This window comes from Salvia miltiorrhiza, chromosome 7, assembly GCF_028751815.1.
Source record: "Salvia miltiorrhiza cultivar Shanhuang (shh) chromosome 7, IMPLAD_Smil_shh, whole genome shotgun sequence".
Classification (NCBI taxonomy): domain Eukaryota; kingdom Viridiplantae; phylum Streptophyta; class Magnoliopsida; order Lamiales; family Lamiaceae; genus Salvia; species Salvia miltiorrhiza.
In genome coordinates this window covers 44,489,223-44,512,282 of record NC_080393.1, presented here as the reverse complement: position 1 = coordinate 44,512,282, position 23,060 = coordinate 44,489,223, and the positions used below count along the sequence as shown (strand labels likewise).

The 23,060-nt window shown below is 38.0% G+C and overlaps 1 protein-coding gene across 2 annotated transcripts; it reads right to left on the bottom strand.

Annotated features, from left to right (window-relative positions):
- Window positions 1-15,599: 15,599 nt before the first annotated feature.
- Window positions 15,600-22,277, bottom strand: LOC130996274 (syntaxin-61-like). Of its 2 annotated transcripts, none has more exons than XM_057921786.1 (7): window positions 22,003-22,277; window positions 20,757-20,870; window positions 20,316-20,429; window positions 19,945-20,135; window positions 16,214-16,304; window positions 16,000-16,065; window positions 15,600-15,894 (listed from the first exon to the last, which is right to left on the bottom strand). In XM_057921786.1, the coding sequence occupies exons 1-7, from the start codon at window positions 22,054-22,056 to the stop codon at window positions 15,784-15,786; spliced, it is 741 nt and encodes a 246-aa protein (XP_057777769.1). In that variant the 5' UTR covers window positions 22,057-22,277; the 3' UTR covers window positions 15,600-15,783. The 2 variants fall into 2 exon arrangements, with proteins under 2 accessions (XP_057777769.1, XP_057777770.1); XM_057921787.1 differs by having other exon boundaries at window positions 20,316-20,425; window positions 22,003-22,038.
- Between the last annotated feature and the right edge of the window lie 783 nt (window positions 22,278-23,060).

Here is a 23,060-nt window from a genome sequence, read left to right as displayed (position 1 = left end):
ATAGCAGTCATGGATTCTATTTCAGAAACCATGGCGTCGTACCAAGAATCTGCATCTAGATCTTTCATCGCTTGTCTATAGTTATTAGGGTCGACATCCTTTTGTTCATCAACAGGAAGAAGATCCGAAGATTCTACCAAGAACTTAAATCGATCGGGTTGAACTACAACCCTCCCACTACGATGAAGCGGTGGTGGTACAGCTGTGACAATGGTTTGTGCAGTATCCTGTGGTGCATTCACTTGCACACTTGGCTGGGGTGATGGAATCGCCTGTCCATTGCCTTCGATTTCTTGAAGGACAATCTCGGACCTCGACTTGTGTTCATTTATATAATCCTGTTCCAAGAATCGTGCGTTGGTGCTAACAACCACTTTCTGATCCTTAGGATTATAAAAATAACCACCTTTCGTTTCCTTAGGATATCCTATAAACAGCATTAACTCGCATCTAGGCTCCAATTTCTTCGCTTCCTTGTCTAGCACGTATGCAGGACAACCCCATACCTTTATATGGTTCAAGCTGGGCTGACGCCCTGACCATAACTCGATAGGAGTTTTAGGAACCGATTTGGACGGTACCCTATTTAGCAAATAAACCGCTATTTCCAAGGCATATCCCCAAAACGAAATAGGCAATGATGCATAGCTCATCATAGATCGTACCATTTCCATAAGAGTTCTGTTTCTTCTCTCTGCTACACCATTCTGTTGGGGAGTACCCGGTGCAGTCAACTGGGATGTAATCCCACATTCTGACAAGTATTGCAAGAACTCGTTTCCAAGGTATTCGCCACCGCGATCAGACCGCAATGACTTGATAGATTTACCCCTTCTCTTCTCCACTTCTGCCTTGAATTCTTTGAATTTCTCAAAGCATTCAGACTTGCGTTGAAGTAGGTAAATATACCCATGTCTTGAGTAATCGTCAATGAAAGTGACGAAATACTCATACCCTCCACGAGCCTTTGTGGACATCGGTCCACACAGGTCAGAGTGAATCAATTCTAACACATGCGAGGCCCTATTCCCCTTGGCATTAAAAGGCCTTGCCGTCATCTTTCCTTCTATACAGGATTTGTAGGTTCTAAATGGAACAGCTTGAAAGTCTTTCAAGACTCCATTTGAAACGAGCCTTTGGATCATATTTAGATTGATGTGGCCTAACCTTAGGTGCCACGCATGCGTATATTGTTCATGATAATAATACTTCCTCTTATTCGGATTATGACAGATTTGTGATGTAGATGCAACATGGACAGAATTTTTAATTGGACATGTAATAGTATAGAGAGAGTTATTCAAAATTCCAGAACAAATAGTCATGTTATTTTTCATGATAGAGACGCCTCTATCAAAAGTAACAGAATATCCATCCAAAAACAATTTTGAAACAGAAATTATGTTCCGCCGAAAATCCGGCACATATAAAATATCTCTCAAAACTAAAATGTCATCACCAAAACATAAAGATAAATCTCCAATAGCAACAGCTGCGACCTTCGACGCATAGCTCATGGAGATGGTGATCTCATCACTTTCCAGCTCCCTTGTCGGCTTGAAGCCCTGCAAGGTGTAACAAACATAATCAGTTGCCCCCGTATCCACTACCCATGAATGAGTAGAAAACGAAGCTAAACATGTCTCAGTTACTAAAACTTGTGACGTACCTTGTCCCTTTGCCTTGAGCATCGGACAATCTTTCTTCCAATGCCCAGTCTTGCCGCACTTGAAGCACTTCCCTTTTCCCGTCGGCTTCTTCACGCCGCCGCTAGGGCCGTCCAGTTTGGCTTTGCCACTCCCACTAGCTTCGTTGTCATTCTTGCCTTTTGGACCCTTCCACTTCTTTTTCCCGCCTTTCGACGAAGAAGTAGATCCCTTGGCAGCGACAAGAACCTCTTTCCCTTTTCGCGAGCCCATGACTCCCTCCGCCGTAACTAGAGCATTCAACAACTCATTGAGAGTATAGTTGGCCTTGCTCATAACGACGTTGAGACGGAAGTTCTCATAGGATTTGGGGAGAGTGTTGAGGATGATATCGACTTTGGCTTCGCCTTCGATACCCCCTCCTAGCAGATCAAGCCTGTCAAACAAATTTATCATATGTATGACATGATCGTGCACAGAACTGCCCTCGCTCATAACACATGCTAAGATTTCTCTCATGATGTTAAAGCGGGCAGATCTTTCGGACTCCCCATAAACCTCAGAGAGATTTAACATGATCGTAGTCGCATCGTCCATGCCCTGATGCTGGAGTTGCAAAGTTTGCGACATAGTCATCATAATATAGCACTTGGCCATATTATTCGACTTGTGCCACCTCCTATGCGTCTCACGTTCCGCATCAGTTGACTGATCAGTTAAGGCCGCGGGACGTGGAGTGGTAAGCACAAAACTGTGCTCATCAGCGTCAAGAATATACATTATGTGGCGTTTCCATTCGGTATAGTTAGGACCGGTGAGAGGATTGCTAGCTAGAATGTTAATAATCGGAGACATAGACATATCTGAAAGTAAACAATTTAAACATGTAAGAACATGAACGCATATAGTTCGTAACAATAATATTGTAACCTTTTGATAAAACAATATTAATGAAACCTCCAACCGCTCAAAGAATCCCATGTGCAAGCCACGTGGGGTGGACGTTTACACACGAATTCCTCAACCAGACTATTCACCTAGTCATTTAATTTCCATGTCAACTTAACCTTTTGACAAAAGAAATTAATAGTTGGCACCTAGACTAGACCATATCAACATCAAGAAGGGACTTCGTGGGGAAGTTGTACATTGTACTTGATATGATATCTAAGCAATGACCACATTTTAACCTTGAAAATTAAATTCTCGAAATTAACATACTCACTAGGACCATGCCGCTTTCAATTTAATTTTCTTCAGAAAACACTTGGAATCGATGTGCTCGATCAGAAAAGCTCCAAAGTTTAGCTTCACCCCGCTATGCATTGCCCAAAGGATGTAGAGATCCTTCTTGGACATAGCATTCCCGCTGTCAATTTTGCCAAAGAGGGAGTACGAGAGGATGCGGTGGCAAACCCTCAGGGTTGAGTCTCGAATCCTATGCCTTTTGACCTTTTGGGTCCTGAACTGTCCTCCATCGCTGATCTCTGCCCACATAACATCCCACTCCTGTGTAGTGAAAGTGGGGATTCCTCTCTTCGCGTCCTTGTACTCCTTCTTCTGCAGGTCCTTCAGCTTCACCATTCCCAGATTGAGGTTGAGCTCATTCACGGACATATCCCTGGTTTCTCCCTTCATGGAGAAGCTCATGCCCAGAGGTCCGCAGGTTGGGTTGATGTCCACCTGCACCGAGTCGAACACTTCTCTGACCACCTCCTCATATGCGTGCCCTGGCCACTTCAGAAACGCCTTCCAGCCAATGTTTTCGAAATACTCCTTCACCTTATCGACTATGCCCAAAGGCTCCAGTGCGTCCATATCTGGGATCTTGGGCACAGCGATCTCTTTCGCTGTCTTCTTCCTGCTCCTCGGTGCTGACGTAGGCTCTCCCTTGATCATTCGGATCGGGGTTGGGGCCATCACCTTCCTCCTCCTCTTCGCCGGAGTTTCCTCTTGCTCTTCGCCGGACTCCCCCTGTTCACTCTGCATTACTGAACCCGAGGGTTCATGTCTCTAGTTGGATGATCCTTCGGCCGGCGTGGCCGATTTCTCGGCCGCCGACTTCTTCCTCTTCGGAGCGGTGGGAGTCTGCTTCTTCTTGGATGGCTCTTCCTCTCCTTTTTTCACCAATTCCAGTGTGGCCTTGCTTTCTCCTTCGGCTGCATGCTGGTCGCCAGTCCCGAGCGTAGGGACGTCTATCTCCGCCGTGAGTTGCTCGATGACATTTTCATCCACCGGCGAGGGGCTCTCGGCTTGCGGCAGGGTTTTGGATGAAGGGGTTGATGTGGTTTCCATCGGGAGTGGTTTCCGACGTGGGGTTTTTTTCGAAGCTTTTGGGTCTGGTGGAGACCATGGTGGTTGGGTGGTGGTTTTGTATGCTAAGGGTCGAGAAAGGGGGGTGGTGATTATGGGAAGTTGGAAGGTTAGGGTAGTGACGTCGTGGGTAGAGGTTTTAGGGTTTCGGGGGTGTAGGGCTGACAACTATCACTTGATGTGACGTGCGTCAGGCGGTTTTAGCCGTATTTTGCCCGAGAACCCCTTTTTGCCTTGGAATCGACACTCATCCATTCGGCTGCTTATGCCGATAACTGCTTCCCCTAGATCTGGAAAATAAATTCAAATTCCCGTGAAGGCGGGAAACTCAAACTCGCCCACTGCTGTGGGCAAAACCTAGTTCCTAGGCACACGAAAAGAAAACGAAACAAACTAAAAGAAATAAACGAAACGAAAAAATACCAGGTTACCTCCTGGCCAGTGCCCTATTTATCGTCCCGAGCATGATGATATACCTTTCGATCAACCCAGGGTGTTTGTGGCTGGGTCGAGATCCAGTTCTTCCCCAGCGTTGGGTTTATGCCCATAATAGGCCTTCAACCTTTGTCCATTCACCTTGAACATTCTTCCAGACTTTGGATTCTTGATCTCGACGGCCCCAATTGGGAATAGGGTCTGCACTTCAAATGGGCCGGTCCATTTGGTACTCAGTTTGCCTTGTGCAAATTTGAACCTTTGTTTGGTATAGGAGAACGTTTTGCCCAAAACTGAATTGCTTGTTTATGATCAAGGCATCGTGGCTTTTCTTCATTCTTTCCTTGTAGAGGACAGCATTGTCGTATGCCTCTCTTCTGATTTCTTCGAGCTCTTGGATTTTTAGCTTTCTTGCTTGCCCTGCCTTGTCCCAGTCATAATTCACTTTGTTCACTGCCCATAAGGCCTTGTGCTCCAACTCCACCGGTAGATGGCACCTCTTGCCATACACCATCCGATATGGTGACATCCCGAATGGAGTTTTGTACGCAGTGCGATATGCCCATAAGGCATCTTCCAACTTAAGACTCCAGTCCTTCCCTGTAGGGCCAACAGTCTTTCGCAAAATCGTCTTGATAATGCGATTTGAGAGTTCGGCCTGTCCATTGGCTTGTGGGTGGTAGGCTGTTGAGACCCGATGTTGGACACCATACTTTTTGAAAAGGTTCTCGACCGAAAAATTGCAGAAGTGGGATCCTTGGTCGCTGATGATTGCTCTGGGCACACCAAATCTGCAAAAAATGTTAGTCTTCAAAAAATTCACCACTACCTTTGAGTCATTTGTCGGGGATGCTTTTGCCTCCACCCACTTGGAGACATAATCCACCAAAAGTAGGATGTACAAGATTCCTCTCGAACTGGGAAGGGGTCCCATGAAGTCCATCCCCCAAATGTCGAATATCTCCACGGGCATAATGGGCATTTCATTCCTCCTGGTTATGTTCCCTTCTCGTTGGCATTGTGGGCAATTCTTGCAGATGGTGTAATTGTCCTTAAAGATTGTCCGCCAATAAAACCCACATTCCAAAACCTTGGCTGCTGTCCTCTTATGCCCAAAATGTCCCCCGCACTCCTTTGAATGACAGAATTCGAGGATGCTTCCTTGCTCTTCTTGCGGGATACATCTTCGTAACACTTGGTCCCCGCATTGTTTCCACATATACGGTTCGTCCCAAATGTATTCCCTGCTATCCTTGGCCAATTTCTTCTTCTGGGCATAAGTGTATCCAGGGGGTACATATCTAGAACATAGATAATTGTACAAGTCTGCGTACCATGGGTCTTTCCTTCTTTCTTGGGCATAGAACAACTGTTCATCCGGGAACATCTCCTTGATTGGTTCCCCCTCTTCCTTCCTTACGATCCTGCTTAGATGATCGGCTACTTGGTTCTGTGCTCCAGCCTTGTCCTTTATTTCCACGTCGAATTCTTGTAGAAGTAGGACCCATCGAATCAATCTGGGCTTAGACTCCTTTTTGGCCAAAAGGTACTTCAGGGCCGCATGATCAGTGTAGACTGTGGTCTTTCCTCCAAGCAAGTAAGACCTGAATTTTTCAAAAGCGAATACTACCGCCAACATCTCTTTCTCAGTTGTGGAATAATTGATTTGGGCTCCATTCAGTGTCTTTGAGGCATAGTAAATGACGTGACTTTCCTTTCCCTGCTTTTGCCCAAGAACTGCCCCTATGGCATATCCACTGGCGTCGCACATCACCTCAAAGGGCATACCCCAGTCAGGGGGTTGTATTATGGGTGCGGAGATCAGATTGTTCTTCAAAATCTGGAAAGCCTCCTTGCAATCCTTATCAAAATTCCACTCCACTTCATTCTGTAGCAACCTTGTCATGGGTTGAGCAATTTTTGCAAAGTCCTTAACGAACCTCCTGTAAAATCCAGCATGCCCAAGGAATCCTCGTAACTGCTTGATGTTCGTTGGGTAAGGTAGCTTGGCTATGATTTCAATCTTTGCTTTGTCCACTTCTATTCCCCTGCCTAAGATCACATGTCCGACCACAATCCCTTCTTTGACCATAAAGTGGCACTTCTCATAATTCAACACCAAGCTCTTGTCAACGCACCTTTTGAGTACCTTCTCCAGATTGGCTAGGCATGAGTCGAAGGTTTGCCCATAGACCGTGAAGTCATCCATGAATACTTCGATGCAGTTCTCAAGGAGATCCGAAAATATGCTCATCATACATCTTTGGAATGTACCTGGGGCGTTGCATAGCCCAAATGGCATCCTTCGATAGGCGAACGTTCCGAAAGGGAAAGTGAACGTCGTTTTGCCCTGGTCCTCCTCTGCAACCCAAATCTGCATATATCCCGAGTACCCATCTAGAAAGTATAAGTATTGATTTCCCGCAAGTCTTTCAAGCATCTCATCAATGAAGCAGTAAAAAAAACGCACATTATTAATCGTACATAAATTAATAATAGAGCCAAGAAATTAATCCTGGGCTCTGATACCAATTGAAGGAATATTAAATTGAATTAACGTTCCACTTTGCCCGATGATCGTTTCTTGGTTATTATTAATTTACCATACAACGATTAATCCTAACATGCTCCTATGAATTTAACAGCTGCACACAGGTGTTAGGATTTACTTACTTGTGAATCGGATGCACAGATGATTGATGATCGTATCGAACAACTCCAGTTCTGATCTTCTGGACTGTATCCCGCTCAAGTCTCACCGTTGGATGGACAACGAACTGTGAGAAATCCCAAGCTAAAGAACTCCCACGTTTCTTGCGCCCCTTCTCAGTTCTCAAACCCTAATATTTTATCAGTGTATTTCCTGAGAGCTGACAGCTGTATTTTATAATACAGAAATAAGGAGGAGGCGCCAGATTTAGGTTATGGGGCGTTTTTCTAGCTCTTTTTGGGCTAGGAGACTTTGGGCCAGTCCAGGGACCAAATACAAGGAATAAAGATGGGCCTTAAATAAATTAATTATCTATGGTCAGCCCAGACCATAATTAATTTATAAATATTACTCCCTCCGTCCACGAAAAAGTGCCCCATTTGGGTGCTGGCATGGGTTTTAAGAAAGCTGAAAAAGGTGGTGTAAAGGTGGTGTAAAAGACTAAAAGGGTAGTGTTAATGTATTGTGATTACTTTTACTAATCTTGCACTAACTATTTGACATTATTTTATTAGGTGAAAATTCAGAAAATAAATATATAAATAAAATGGAAAATAAATAAACTGGAAATAAATAAATAAATAAATAAATAAATAAATAAACTGGAAATAAATAAACTGGAAAATAAATAAACTGAAAATTCAAAAATATATAAATAAATAAACTAGAAATTCAGAAAATAAATAAATAAATAAACTGAAAATTCAGAAAATAAATATATAAAAAAATGGAAAATAAATAAACTGGAAATAAATAAATAAATAAATAAACTGAAAATTCAGAAAATAAATAAATAAACTGGAAATAAATAAATAAATTGGAAATAAATAAACTAAAAATTCGAAAATAAATAAATAAATAAACTGAAATTTGAGAAAATAAATAAATAAACTGGAAATAAATAAATAAATAAGTAAATAAACTGGAAAATAAATAAACTGAAAATTCAAAAATAAATAAATAACTAAACTTGAAATTCAGAAAATAAATAAATAAAATGGAAATAAATAAATAAATAAATAAACTGGAAATAAATTAACTGAAAATTCAGAAAAAAAAATAAATAAATAAACTGGAAAATAAATAAACTGAAAATTCGAAAATAAATAAATAAATAAATAAATAAACTGAAAATTCAAAAATAAATAAACTTGAAATTAAGAAAATAAATAAATAAATAAACTGAAAATTCAGAAAATAAATAAATAAATAAACTGGAAAATAAATAAACTGGAAATAAATAAATAAATAAATTGGAAATAAATAAACTGGAAAATAAATAAACTGAAAATTCAAAAATAAATAAATAAATAAACTTGAAATTCAGAAAATAAATAAATAAATAAACTGAAAATTCAGAAAATAAATATATAAATAAAATGGAAAATAAATAAACTGGAAATAAATAAATAAACTGAAAATTCAGAAAATAAATAAATAAACTGAAAATAAATAAATAAATAAATAAATAAACTGGAAATAAATAAACTAAAAATTCAAAAATAAATAAATAAATAAACTTGAAATTCAGAAAATAAATAAATAAATAAACTTGAAATTTAGAAAATAAATAAATAAATAAACTAAAAATTAAGAAAATAAATAAATAAACTGAAAATTAAGAAAATAAATAAATAAATGGATGGGATTAATTGTGTGGGTAAATTGCATAGATTAAATAAAAGTGTGGATTTATTAATGACATAAGTTGTAAATAAATTGAAAAGTAAAGGGTATGAATGTACAAAAAGGTAAACAGGGCACTTTTTCGTGGACAAAAAAAAAGGGGTAAGTAGGGCACTTTTTCGTGGACAGAGGGAGTAGTTCATTCCACTAGAGAACCAATATTGACTTACCCCTTTATTACCGGTGATGAGTCGGGGCTTGTATTTAGACTTATTAAATCCTCGTATTTAAAATATCCGACATCCATTAATTAATTAGAGCTCTGACAGCCTAAATTAATTAATCTCTTTGTAATCCTTAAGCAGTACCACTCAAACCTTATTATTGCGCCAGAACTTAATCAACCTGCAGGGTTTAGCGCAATAAACATTATTGAGCTCCTTAAGGGGATGTCATTATCCTATACGGATACGAGTACCAATACAGATAATCAGATATCATATATTAACCGCTATCACCCAAGATACAGAGTACTCAAGTTACTATATAACTCTTGCTCATAGTAAGTCAAAGTGATAGACGAATCAATATATATATCTGACATCTTATTAGTATTAAGATCTTATAAGTCACCGAGATCTCTAATTCTTCACTTAAGTCAGATAGAAGAATATATCTCACTGTGGTCCTATCAATACGTATTACGCCGATATTTCACAGCAGTCACAGCTCCAACACTCGTTGTACTATTTTGGAGGTCGATGGCAACTCGCCTTTTGCCCAAACTATTACTTGTGGCCAGAACTCCCTAGTTAACTAGTGATCAATTAATTAACCAAGTTATTACAACCTTTTTGGAATCAAACCTAGTGTATCGGAAATATGCTCATACAGTTGTGATGCCCAAATTAGACCTCTCGAGTTAAGTGTTCATGCTTAGATCATCTTGCCCAAATCAGAATATAAAACTTAGCCGAGCATAAAGTAAATTACACAAGCAAAAGATATAAAGGAAAACATAACTGAAATTGAAACTGCTTAAAGGAAAATAGAAGTACCTACGGCCAAAAGTGCCGTGCAAAACATGAAACAAAAAAGTACTAGATTATGCCCACAGCCCGGGCTAGCTTCCACTTCACAAAATACTGCACAACAGGTCGATTTTTCAGTACCCTCGGCTTTAGAAGCTCTTCGGGTATTTATAGGAGTGATTAGGGCGAACTAAGGCCCAGCCCATGAGGTGCGGCCGGATCCACGCAAGCATGGAGATGCTTATCCTTTTTCAGACCTAATCTTCATGAAGATATGTTTCCTTTTGGATAAGGTGGTGGTTTGGCCTCATCGGTCTCTTTTGGATAGCTGCCGCCTTCGGCCCATATCGAACTCCCACTTGCAGTCCTCCCTCGCCCGCCTGTTGTGCCTCCGTCTTCTTCCCCTGCCTTCCTTCTCTTGCCTGCCAGCTCTCGTGCGGTACTTATGGGCATAAGGGATGGTTTTGCCTCCAAATCCCCTTTGCTTCCGGCGCATACCTCTTTCACGAGAGGTGACAACACTTTCGACCCCTGGAGCACCTCTTGCCCACAAGCTGGTCCTGCCACTGAACTACGCCCTCCCAGGCGACCAAACAACACAAACACAAGGAAAAAGACTCGATCTAGACCTAAGACAAACACAAAAATAGAGCACAAACTTGGGCTCATCACACGCACACACTTTAAACACGATTGTCCTCAAGCGTGCATGCATGATTTTGCCCAAGCACAGACACGGACGAAACAGACACACAAAAATAAAAAAAAAATGAAAAACACACAGCATGCTATACTTTCTCAGTCCAACAGCGAAATGACGATTAAAAGAAGCAATTAGCAGTATGATCAAACAATCAAAAAATGCCATCAGTTGAGTCAAGATCGGATTCTGGGCATAAGGATGTTCCTCCCCTTTCACTCTTTCTCTCAAGTGTTTGGGCTCGTGTTTTCACTCCGGACATCTTGATTGGGTTCTGACCATAAGCTTGCCTATCTTCTATTGTCTTCCCCTTTAGACAAAGCCCTAGGTGTATCTCATTAGGTCTTTTATTGGTTGTAATGTGGCTTAAGGCATAAGGTGGGGATTTTTGGTACGAGGCTAAGGTCATTCTGAACTTCGTTCTGGGCATATGACCTCCCAGATTTTTAAAACCCTTGCCTGTTCTCGCGGGCCTAAGCACATTCTTCCCTTTATTCTTCCTCTTTTTTTTTCTTTTCTTTTTCTATTTCTTTTTTTTTTATTTTCTTTCTGGACTTTTTCTTTACTTTGGGATTAGATGTCCCATTTTGCAATTTTTGCACTAGTCCTGCCCATAGGATCCACTACACTAACTCTCTTTCTTTTGCCCTTGGGTTCAGTTTGACCGGGACGGCTCAAATCTAGGCAAAATTTATAAGTGAATTCAAATGAATTATTAAGCTCAAAAGGGCTCACAAGTGATAGATGTAGGGTTGGTCAGTTTGGCTCATGTGGGCTAAACAAAAGAATTGCCTAAATCATTTAACACACCTAGGCTATGTACACAGGGTTCGACTAAGAATCAAGGCAAGTTCTAGCATTACCCTAAATCAAGATGTTAATTTTCACACAAGAAAGAAAAAAAATTGTTATGGGCATAAAACAGCATATCTCAAAGCTCAAATCCTCACATGGTATGCCCAAAATCCCCATCCATCGTCCTCAACTACATACGGCACAAAGTTTGTAGACTTCTACTCACACAATTGAACTCTTAAATCATCAAAACTGGAGTAGCCTCGATTGTACAGCATGCTTGACACAAAACTTTTAAAGCATTAAAAAGATATCGGGTCTTCCCTCCCACTCACACACTTTGCTTTAAGGCAAAGGGTGCGAGAACAAGGATTATCCAGTACAACAACAACAGGCGCCTTGGCCCCCCCCACACACACACTTTGCTTTGGGCAAATTGGGTGTGTGTAGGGGGTCAAGGAAAACAACAGACACGAACAAAACAAACGGGACAAGCAAACAAAAGAAAACACAGAAAATGGCCATTGCTTTGGGCGCCTGCACCAAGTGTGTTGCCTTTTGGGCAAAACACCGGTGCAGGCAGAAGGTTACCCTTCCCACAGCTTTGGCCAGACAGACTCAGCAGACAAACAGAACAAACACACAAAGACACAACAAAATAAAACAAAACAAAAACTAACAACCTAGAGAGGGTGAAATTCAAGGGGCAGGTGCAGGTGGATATCTGAACCCTTGGTACTTGAAGAAGGCCAGAAGGGCCTTTTGGGATGCTGCCAGTGCAACCTGGGTCTCCACGATCATGGACTCAATCATGTCCAGCTGACTTTCCTCTTCCTCTGACTCTGGCTCCTCCACCTTCTCTTTTCCTTTGCCCACAGCGGGGCTTTGGCCTTCGGCCGCCGAGACCTCTCTCTCCTCAGGGTTGGTAAATTTGGGCACACCCCGATCCATCCTGACATCCTTCATGCGGATCAGGGCTTCGATGTTCAGCTTCTCTGCTTCGATCTTGGTGTTTCCCTCCTCGATCTCGATCTCGTTCACTTGGGCAAATGCGGTGGTGAACTGGATGCAGGAGAGCCTCTGATTAGGCTTGCTGACACCTTCTCGGTATGTACTTTTTTAACAGAAAAATTAACAAAATAACAAATACAAAATAAGGATACGTATGTTACATTGAAACATTCATAACAAGTCGAAAAATTAAACAATTATACATATTTTGACACAAAACAATATTTCCTACCTAACAGACCCATTAGCCGCCAAAAAAGCATTCAACGGAGGCACTAGCCGCCCTCTATTTTTTCACACGACTAGTGATGTCGAAAAACTGTTTTCTGGCGGCTAGTTTACTTTTTAGCTAGATAATATTATTTCATTTCCGAATATATAAATTTTTAAATTTTTAATCGATAATTTCTTATTATTTTATGTGCAAAGTCTATTATTTTATGTGCAATTAAATCATGCATAAAGTGGGTATTATTACCCCGCATTATAATCCAAATTTTGGTAAAGTCACTATCTCTCATATTACACATCCATGTGTACTTCTTGTACTCTAAAAAAATTAAATTTAAAATTAAATAAAAATATAAAAATAACGGTACATATGTTATAATAAAAATTCACGAAGGATAAAAATTCACAATTATGTTAATTATAAACAAAAAAAAATTAAGGAGCGAATGACCCAAGTAGCCGCCAGAAATTCGTAGCCGGCGAACACTAGCCGCCGGTCAAAAATATAAGCGGCTAGTGCTGCCGACTACGAATTTGTGGCGGCTAATTGGGTTATTCGTTTCAAAAAAAAATTTGCTTAATAGTACACATAATTGTGAATTTTTTGGCCTTCGTATTAATTTTTTTAACACACAAACGTCCCCTAATTTTTTCAAAATTTTCAAACGTACCCACCCTTATAATGCAGGAAAGTGACATGAGTTGGCATTTATGGTCTCTTTCTAACATTTTGTACCAATTTTAACTACCCATCTTACATAACTCTTACACAATTGTACTTCTGTAAGAACTTTTACAAAAAACCAAGCATGCCATCACCATCAATTTTGCTTTTGGGTACTTTTACAAGACATGTTATTTGGGTGAGTATTTTTCATAGACACATTATAAGGGTGGGTAGATTTCCCTATTAACACATAAAACAACATAGTAACTTTTTGTGAGAATATATTTGTCCAAAAAGTATGAGTGAGAAATAAAATAAAGGTAATTATGTGTGCAACACAATAACATCTATCTATATAATATATAAAAGATAAATTTTTTCCCACCATTTTTTCCCTCTCTTTTTCTCACTTCTTCCACTATTTTTTTCACTATTTTTTTATTTTTATTTTTTTATATTTAATTATTTTCTACCTTCGTCAAATTTGATTCATGAGAAAATAATCAACATGTACCTTAAATTTAATATAGTATAAAAATCATCAAAAATAAATTTGAAATGAATAAGTTATGAAATTTTAAAATATTTTATTTTCTGTCTCTTCATTAAAAATTTACAATTTAGTATTTATGTTTGTGTATGAAAATATTTATTATGACGAATAATACTATATAATAATATGCATAATGCAAATTTTCATTATCGAATAATTTTTAAATTTATTTAACAACTATAATTATCATTACACTTTGTATAAATTGAAAATTTACATTTTAAAATTAAGGATTTTATTGAGTAATTGATGTAATTATTATATTTTATTTTGAAAAACGTTCATACTCCCTCCGTCCCGCGAGTCTTGACACGTTTGGGTTCGGCACGGGAATTAAGGAGTTGTAAATTAGTGTTTTAAGTGTGTAATTAATAAAGTATAAAATTGATAAAGTATGAGAGAGAAGGTAATAAAAGTGATAAAGTAGGAGAGAGAATATAATAAAAGTGATAAAGTAGGAGAGAGAATGTAATAATTATTACCCAAAAAGGAAACGTGTCAAGACTCGTGGGACGGCCCAAAAAGAAAAACGTGTCAAGATTCGTGGGACGGAGGGAGTATTTATTTATATTTTGAATTTTTTTTAGGGTAAATATCATGAAAACCCCTTAAATATACCTACTTTATCAAAAATACCCTGAAACTTTCAAAATGTTCTATTAACCCTCAAATTATCAGGTTTTTATCAAATATATCCCGCATCTATTTTTCGGTCACCAAAAACATGATGTGGCTCGCCGAATGCCACAATGTAATTTATATTCTATTTTTTTTAATGCAATGACAAAAACGACGTTGTTTCGTACCATATCCTCTAAAAAATTCACTCTGAAATTTAAAATTCATTCCTATTGTGTTTGAAATTCATGCTAATAACCTAGAATTAGGGATAAACACGATAGAATTTGGTACGAAACGAAGTCGTTTTTTCCATGTCATTTAAAAAAAATAGAATATAAATTACATTGTGGCATCCGGCGAGCCACATCATGTTTCTGATAACCGAAAAATAAATCCAGAATATATTTGATAAAAATCTGATAGTTTAAGGGTTTAGAGAATATTTTCAAAGTTTCAGGGTATTTTTGATAAAATGGGTATAGTTCAGGGATATTCATGATATTTACCCGTTTTTATTTATATTTATTTATTTATTTAAATTTATTGTTTAATTTCGATGTCCGTCGTGCATCACACGAATGAGCGTATACTAATTTGATATAAATAATGAGTTAATGTGATAATATTTATTATACATTGACTTTTCATTTTAATAAATGGCTATTGAAATGAAACATCCAAATAAGAAAACATAACCTATTAAATTGGGACAAAAGGGGTATTTATTTTATTGAAGTAAAATAGAATATAAAAATTAAAATGCATAAATGACATATGTATTGTGGTAAATACAATAATAATAATATTGAAATCCATGAATAATTAAATACTCCATTCGTCCCATTATAAGTGACTCCAAACTTTTCGACACGAAAATTAAAGAGGTGTAAATTTATTAAAAGTGGTTGAACCTACACTTTTTTAAAGATTAAATTTTTCATTATGGAAACAGACCACTTATAATAGAACGGCCCAAAATCGAATACATGTCACTTTTAGTAGAACGAATGGAGTATGAGGTAATGCTGCACTAGAAAAAATATAGCATAGCTGAAAAAAGAGGAAGTTGCTGAGGTGGGTAGCAGCACCATAGTCCATAGTGGACGCCCTAAATCAAACATATCAATATATTATTGCGATTGCTCATCCTCCTTTCCTGCCAAAAAGGAAATCCTATCCCTAGCCCGTCATAAATACTACTCCCACTGAGTTTGATGATGAATCATATTTTACCTCAGGAAGTAAGTAACCAGAGACAAATGAAACACAACACTACCTTGAAACAATACTGAGAAAAACATTGATCACATTTTGCTCGTCACATCCCACTGAGTTTGATGATGAATCATATTTTACCTCACGAGCAATACGTTTACAACAAAAGTGAAAAATCCCGACTTATTCTATGAATGCTCTCCTCGTGCTCAACTCGATTTACCTTTACCTATGTCAGGAAGACGAGCACAAATAGAATAATGAACAAGACAAGTAAAAAACAAATCATCATGATTTGGCCCTTGGCACCTGCCTTCTTCATAACCACAGCAACCTTTTTCTGCAAATGTGAAATAACACAGAAGATGACTAACCATTAACCACCACATTCAAGTTATTCACTTTGAGCAAATAGATACAGGCATGAAGGTGACATGTTTTTCACCTGAACAAAATCAAGACGGTTTGACGTGCTGTCCATCTCCATGCCAAGTTCATCTATAATTTTCTCCTGATAGAAAAGTAAATTACATGAAAAAATATAATTCATAAACAGGAACCAGACATAAATTTGCAAATACTCAGTAAGGCTTGAGAAAACTGAGTCATAGAACTTCGCTTCGTGTATGTCTTAGTAACTGTGGTAGAGGGACTTTTACCTGTGCAAGGAGCTCTTCATGTATTGTAAGCCCTACACCTCCGATCCTTTGCACACTGGCACTAAGTTCATCTAGTTCTTCATCCTGTTGCCTGCATGAGAAGACTCATCAGTAGAAAGGACAGAAATAACTGAGATAACCCCAAATCCAATAGAAAATAAAGGGGAGAGCATCAATCAGCATTGATCGGAACATCCAGTGCCATATTTAATTTGTTCACATACAGTGGTTTTCATATTCCAATTTATCACAAACATAAAAGAGACAAATATACAAAAGTATGCTCAAATCCTCATCTATTAGAGAACAGAACTTGGCAAAGAAGTCAATTGCAGAGTAAAATTACGACAGATACATCTACTCTCCCAGAAAGGTCTTTGAATGCCTTCACACTGCCATTTTTACCCTTGAAACAACCCACATAGGAACCCAATAAGATCTTTATCATTTTCTACCACGCCCCACCACCCAAACATCCAAGCCCTTGCATGAAAAACTCCACAAATCAGCTGTCATGTGGCATAAAAGTCTATCTAGTAAGTTAGTAACACATTCAATATATAAGGCAGCCTCCAACTATAAACATAGGGGGGGATAGTCATTAGCTTTTTCACATATTTTATTACTCAAGGATATTCATATCCTATTTACGCACATGTGACAATAGCTTCTCAGGCTAAATTCAACATAAGAGCATACAGTCATATCATATTAAGACAAGGGGTATCAGGGGTTAACTTCTTTTTTCCTTGCTGATCTTCAATCCACAAATTATTTCTGAGCTGCTTCCTATCAGCATTACAATAAACTAAATTATCATCTTCAAATGAAAGCTAATTGATTGGGCACCAACAGCAGCCACGAAAATTTACAGCCTCAGCACCAACATTTTGTTTTTTTTCAAAATCCAAAGAATGCAATAATTTAAACAGTTCTATGCTTCCAGAATGAACCAGGTAGTGAACATTTAATTTTAAAGTCGAAGCTGATCATCTGTTAGTCAATGATGATGGTCTGATCATCTCCAGAAGCCTTGTTCTACCTTTTAACCTCAAAAATCTTTTTGCTGTGTTTTAGTAACAAAACGTGCAAGAAATTTTTAAATAAGGCTTTATTGCCCAATGTTTAACCTTTTTTACTTGATTCTAAGCAAAGACACATTCAATAATTGACCTCCCACACTTGGTTCCAAATCTAGTTCTTGCTCTGAACAAAACAAAGAACATAAGATTCCATTGCTTTTCCTAAATCCACTAAGTCTACATTCCATAGAACCTAACTTAACAATCATTCCACCAGAGTTCAACAAAACTAGAATATGACAATTGGCTTGGCAGAGGATGTTCACAAGGCACCAAACTATCTAGGAAGATAAATGAAGGAAATGAATGCGATTACTCTAAAAATTATCTGCTGATCTATTAGTATGATGATTGGATGCCTAATTATAACAAAAGAATTAGAAGGCCTAACCTAAGCAGCATAAATGGTCAGCAAAATTCTCTTCTTATTAGAGAACTTCTCCTGTTATCGTCATTCCTTTTCAACAATATTTTATCCTGCCAGTCCCAACTCTCAAGTCCATCAAAACTAGTATTGGTATTCTAGATTAGTGACGGGAAACCAATCTCCAAGGTCATCAGAGACAAGTAATATAAAGTCAAATAAGAGTATTTCAACAACTAACATGCAAAAGGAAAATATCTGTTCACAAGAACAACCCTATGGAACCTACTCTATCAAATGAATAAGAATTTCAATAAGATTGTCAAGCTCTGGCACTAACCATAATTAACTAGAAAAACAAAATTGTATCCTCAAAAATCAATGAAATTGCGAAATAAATCCAAAATTGAAAATAAAAAAAATAAAGTTCCTTATCAGATCTAGTAAAAAATACTCGCTCCTCCCAATAATAACGTCCCCCAAAAAATGAGACGCGCAAATTAAGAAAATGTAGATAAAGTAAGAGAGAGAGAAAGTAAAATAAGGAGAGCGATAGAGAGAGAAATAAAAAAGTAAGAGAGAGAAAAAGTATATAAGTAGATACATAAAGAGGGTAGACAAAGTAAATTATTTCCTTGTTTGGGTTGGGACATCATAAATGGGACACCCAAAAAGGAAATTTGGGAAGTTATTATTGGTACGGTCGAAGTAGTTATTATTAGCAGAATTCCCACAAAAAATAATTTAAATTACCTCATGACCATCATTGGAGGTTTTTAATACAGAAAACGTCTCAGATGCGGGGAAAAAAGATGTCTTGTAACTCACTATTAACTTATTTAAAGACCTACAGAAACTTGAGGCCCAAGAAATATCTTAGAGCCCACACAAAAGCCTGACCTATTACTTTATTCTAGCCATACATAACTTAAGCCTAAATAACTAAATAAGTTAAAGAAACAATATATACCTTATTAACTATAACTAAATAATGATCTGTATCAAATCCTTCGCTCTTCAAAACAGCCTTATCCTCAAGGCTGTAAGCACTTCAAATGACATCCCAAATTTGTCATGGCTTGAGGCTATTTTGATTAGGAAATTCATATTCCCCTTGCTGCGCCGTCATCCCTGGAGAGGCTGTATATATTTTGCATAAGTTTGTTGTAGTGAGAAATTCCTTAGTCAATTGACTCAATTCCTTCCAATCTCGATAAGCAAAGCTGGCGTAAATCCTTGTTGGTGCAAGGGTCTTTGTAGAGAGGGAATCAACCCTTGTAGAGAGGGGAGCAACCTTTGAAAGAGATGCAGTTCTTGTAGGGAGCGACGCAGCAAGTATATTTGAAGGGGCAGAAGCCACCACGACCATTGTCTCTATAAGAGAAGTAGGTGTCGTCATGGAAACAAGAGGCAAAGGCAAAGGCGGCGTCAGGGAAACAGGAGGTTGAGGCGGCAGACATATCGCTGAAACACGAGGTGGAGGTGGCAGAGTCATTATGGAAACAGGACGTGGGGGCGGTGGAGTCATCACATAAACAGGACGTGGATGCGGTGAAGTTATCACAGAAACAGGAGGTGGATGTGGCGTGGCTGATTTGACACTATTTTGGCTATATGAAACGGGAGAGGGCTTCCTTTTTCTTGATCAAATTGTTAGCAACTCCTCATTGCGAGTTTCTCCATTATTAGCTCAAATGTTGTCAAGCTCGAGTCAACAGGCTCAACACCCTTCTCTATCGTCTTCTCCATCATCTTTTTTTTATTTTTATCCGGCAGGTTGGACCAATTGATAGAATTAAAGTGGAACACGTAGAATAACAGAACAGAACAGTAGAATAACTCCTCTTGCGAGGCCTACAGCAGAAGCTGTCCAAAATAATTCAGCAGCGATAATCCTAATCCTAACTCACTATTAACTTACTTAAAGACCTACAGAAACTTGAGGCCCAAGAAATATCTTGGGGCCCACACAAAAGCCTGACTCATTACTTTATTCTAGCCCTAAATAGCTTAAGCCTAAATAACTAAACAAATTAAAAAACAATCTATAACTAATTAACTATAACTAAATAATGACCTCTATCATATTAGGTTAAGATCTTAAGTTATGGCTAAGAACAATAAAACACATACTCTTAAGAGATAATGCTCTCGAAAAAGAAAAAAGGGTGTTAAGCTACTGGGAAATCACCAAATTGCATTAACCGTTGATAGAAAGTCACCTACAGCTTATAATTCAGACTAACCAAAGGAAAGAAAACAACACAACGGTTTATGAATATTACCTCATGAGAAGTAGTTGTCTATCAGATTCTGATGTTATGAAATCATCATTATCTGCACTGTACTTTTGTGATTGATCAGCATGATGAGGATTTGGCAGTCTCATAAGCTCACGACGCATTTCACTGAAATTAGATGTGCTAGTGTCATTCAACTCCTTTCCAGTTACAACTGATTTCTTGACAGTTTTCACCTATTGATCGAGAAAAATTCCAGTTCGAAAAATCCATAATCAACCACTGAACAATACACTATTGTATATAACTCAATTAAAATCCTAAAAAAATCAAACTTCAGAAACAAACAAAATATTTTAAACTCTGCAAGAATATCATATAGGGCAACCAATCTCCTAAAAACGAACAGCTAATACCTGATCGCGGGCATTGCTTGTCCATCTTCTTCGATTATCAAGCTCCACTTGATTGATACCATACAAAGCAGGATTTCTAGATGCAACAGTTATTGCCTTGTCCAATTCATCTACCTTCCAGTCAGGAAACTTTCAGTACTAATGTGATAGAAATGTATTATATTATATTATATATATCAGAATTCTAGAATCAATTGTATACTTATGTCAAGCAAACAATAATACCATGATCATCCACTACGATACTGACAGCCTATGACAACATCTACAACCTTAGTTGCATGGAAGCAAGAAAAATGTCAGAGGCCATAGACAAGTGGAAAATGCATCCAATTACAGACCGAAGGAAACTTATCTTCCGATCTCTGTCAATCTATCATAATTCAGAAACATAACTGATTGCTCAAGCAAAATACTTGAAGTTCAAATACAAAATTATACCTGCCATTCTATGCTCTCGGATCCAGTAAGAACCTCCTTAGTGAGGCGTATCCTCTCCCCACTATCTGGAGGCATCCGTTCCCATTGATGAAAGGTATGGAGAAACTTATCAATCTAACCAAGCAGGAACATCATTGTTTAGCTAACATTCAACAAACGCAAATAAACGTAATAGAAGCAATCAGATAATTTATTGAAGAGTTGGGCACCCCCATGGGGGGCAACATCAAAGTATTGGCAGGTCAAGATATCTAAACAAACTTTCTGTAAAGAGTGTTTTCGCACAAATCATCAGCCTACAGATACATTAGGAATGTTTAAGATTCATGGTGCTCGAATTGAGATAGGTGAATCTTTACTGAGATGTCCACTGTTGCTTAGCAGATGGCATTCAAGAATATCACAATTAAGGAACCACCACTTGCTGTATATTAGCACAGGGCATAAGTACAATGTTGATACCTGAATTAATCTATAATATTAGACGAGTTTCGCAAATGGGCAACTCATGTTACAGTCTGATGGTGCTCAAACCGAAATGTGCAAACCATTACTTATATGTAACACTATTGCTTTGCAAAATATTCACCAATATCACAATAAATGAGTTAACACTTTCTGCATAACATTTTAGGGTATGCATACCTTTCTTTTTTGGTACGTCCCCAAATTTATGCATTCTCTATTTTTTGACACTACCCCACATATAATTTTTACAATTTTACCCTTCTAACTTACACTATTTACCCACAATCTTCTTAACAATACCCTCAATGTGGGACCTTTCTCCTCTATCAATACTTCAAACAACTTTTTATTAAAACCCGTGCACAAGTCACATGTAAAGATATCCTCTCTCACAAAACATAATTATAATTCATGGAACCCTAACAAATCACAGATATATGATAACCTCCCATATTACAGCAAACGTCTTATCACTAGCTCTAAGTTCAATATAGGCGTGCTAAACACATCCGATACACAATTGGCATTGGACCAAGCAAGATTCTCCGCCTAGTGTAGAACCGCTGTGATGCACCAAGTAATCCAAGTGTAAAATTCTATCTATCAAAGGTTCAAAATCCAATAACATTCGAGTGTCGGGTTCATTAATCAATGTAAAACTTAGTTCAATCAATTAAGGAATAAACTGCTCAAACTATCCGAGAAATAATTTAATCGGCCGATCTATCTCGTACCGAATGGTGGATATAAGAAATATTAGGTAGAAATAAAAACTTACAGAATCTTGAATCTCCTCTTTCACAATGTAAAAAGGGTCTTGAGCTGATGACATAATCAAATCCAAATAGAGAGAGGGTCAGTGGAGAAGAAATAGAGAGAGATAAGAGGTTTTGTGGTGATGGTTTCACGCGGTCTTCACCGGGAATCGAAAAAGAAGACGGCTGTGCTCGCCGGATTTGAGAAGAGGGGTCTGTCTACTTATCCTGTGTTCGAATGTGTTTAGAAAGGTGGGGGTGGGGGTGGGGGTGGGGGTGGGGGACAAAAACCGTATTAGTTGAGTTTGGCCGAACTTATAAGTCTTACGAGCTATCCTTTAAAAATGTTTGGTAAAATAATCTCTTAAAAACTTTTAAATTTTGAAAACTAAGTATATATATATATATAGGGAGAGGTTCAAGAAAGAACCATAAATAAAAGAAGGCCGCAGAACCATTTTCAACCATTCCATCATCAAGATCTACGGTGGATGCATCATCTTGTTGGATGAATGCAGATCCTGGTGTAGGCAATTAAATTTATAGCCTATTAAATCATGCCATGTGGAAATTACAAATTAAATATGAAATTATATATTTTATTTTATATTTTGGAATTAAATTAAATATAATTCCAAGATTAAATAAATATATAATTAATATTTGATTATGTGGATTTGTTGACCAATCAGAAATTGACATGTGGAATATCTACATAAAATATTAAATATTTTATGTAGATAAATACAAATATTGAGGAACCAATCAAATCGCGCCACCTCAGCCCTAAAAGCCCAATATGACAGGCCAAAGCCCACAGCCCACTCCATTCTTCACCTATAAATATGGGTCATTTGTGGAGTCAAAGGGAACAGAAATCATTTGAGAGCTCAAGCATTGAAGGAGTAATTCTCTACGACGAAGTCATCTCCAACAATCAAGGCATTCTGCAAAGAAGAAGATCAAAGAGTTCTTCATCAAATTCATCCAAGTCAACGTTTGATTTAGAAATAAGGTGGAAGCCCTCTGGATTGACGTTATTAAATCAAATTCAAGTCAACATTCGAGTTCAAAGAGATCA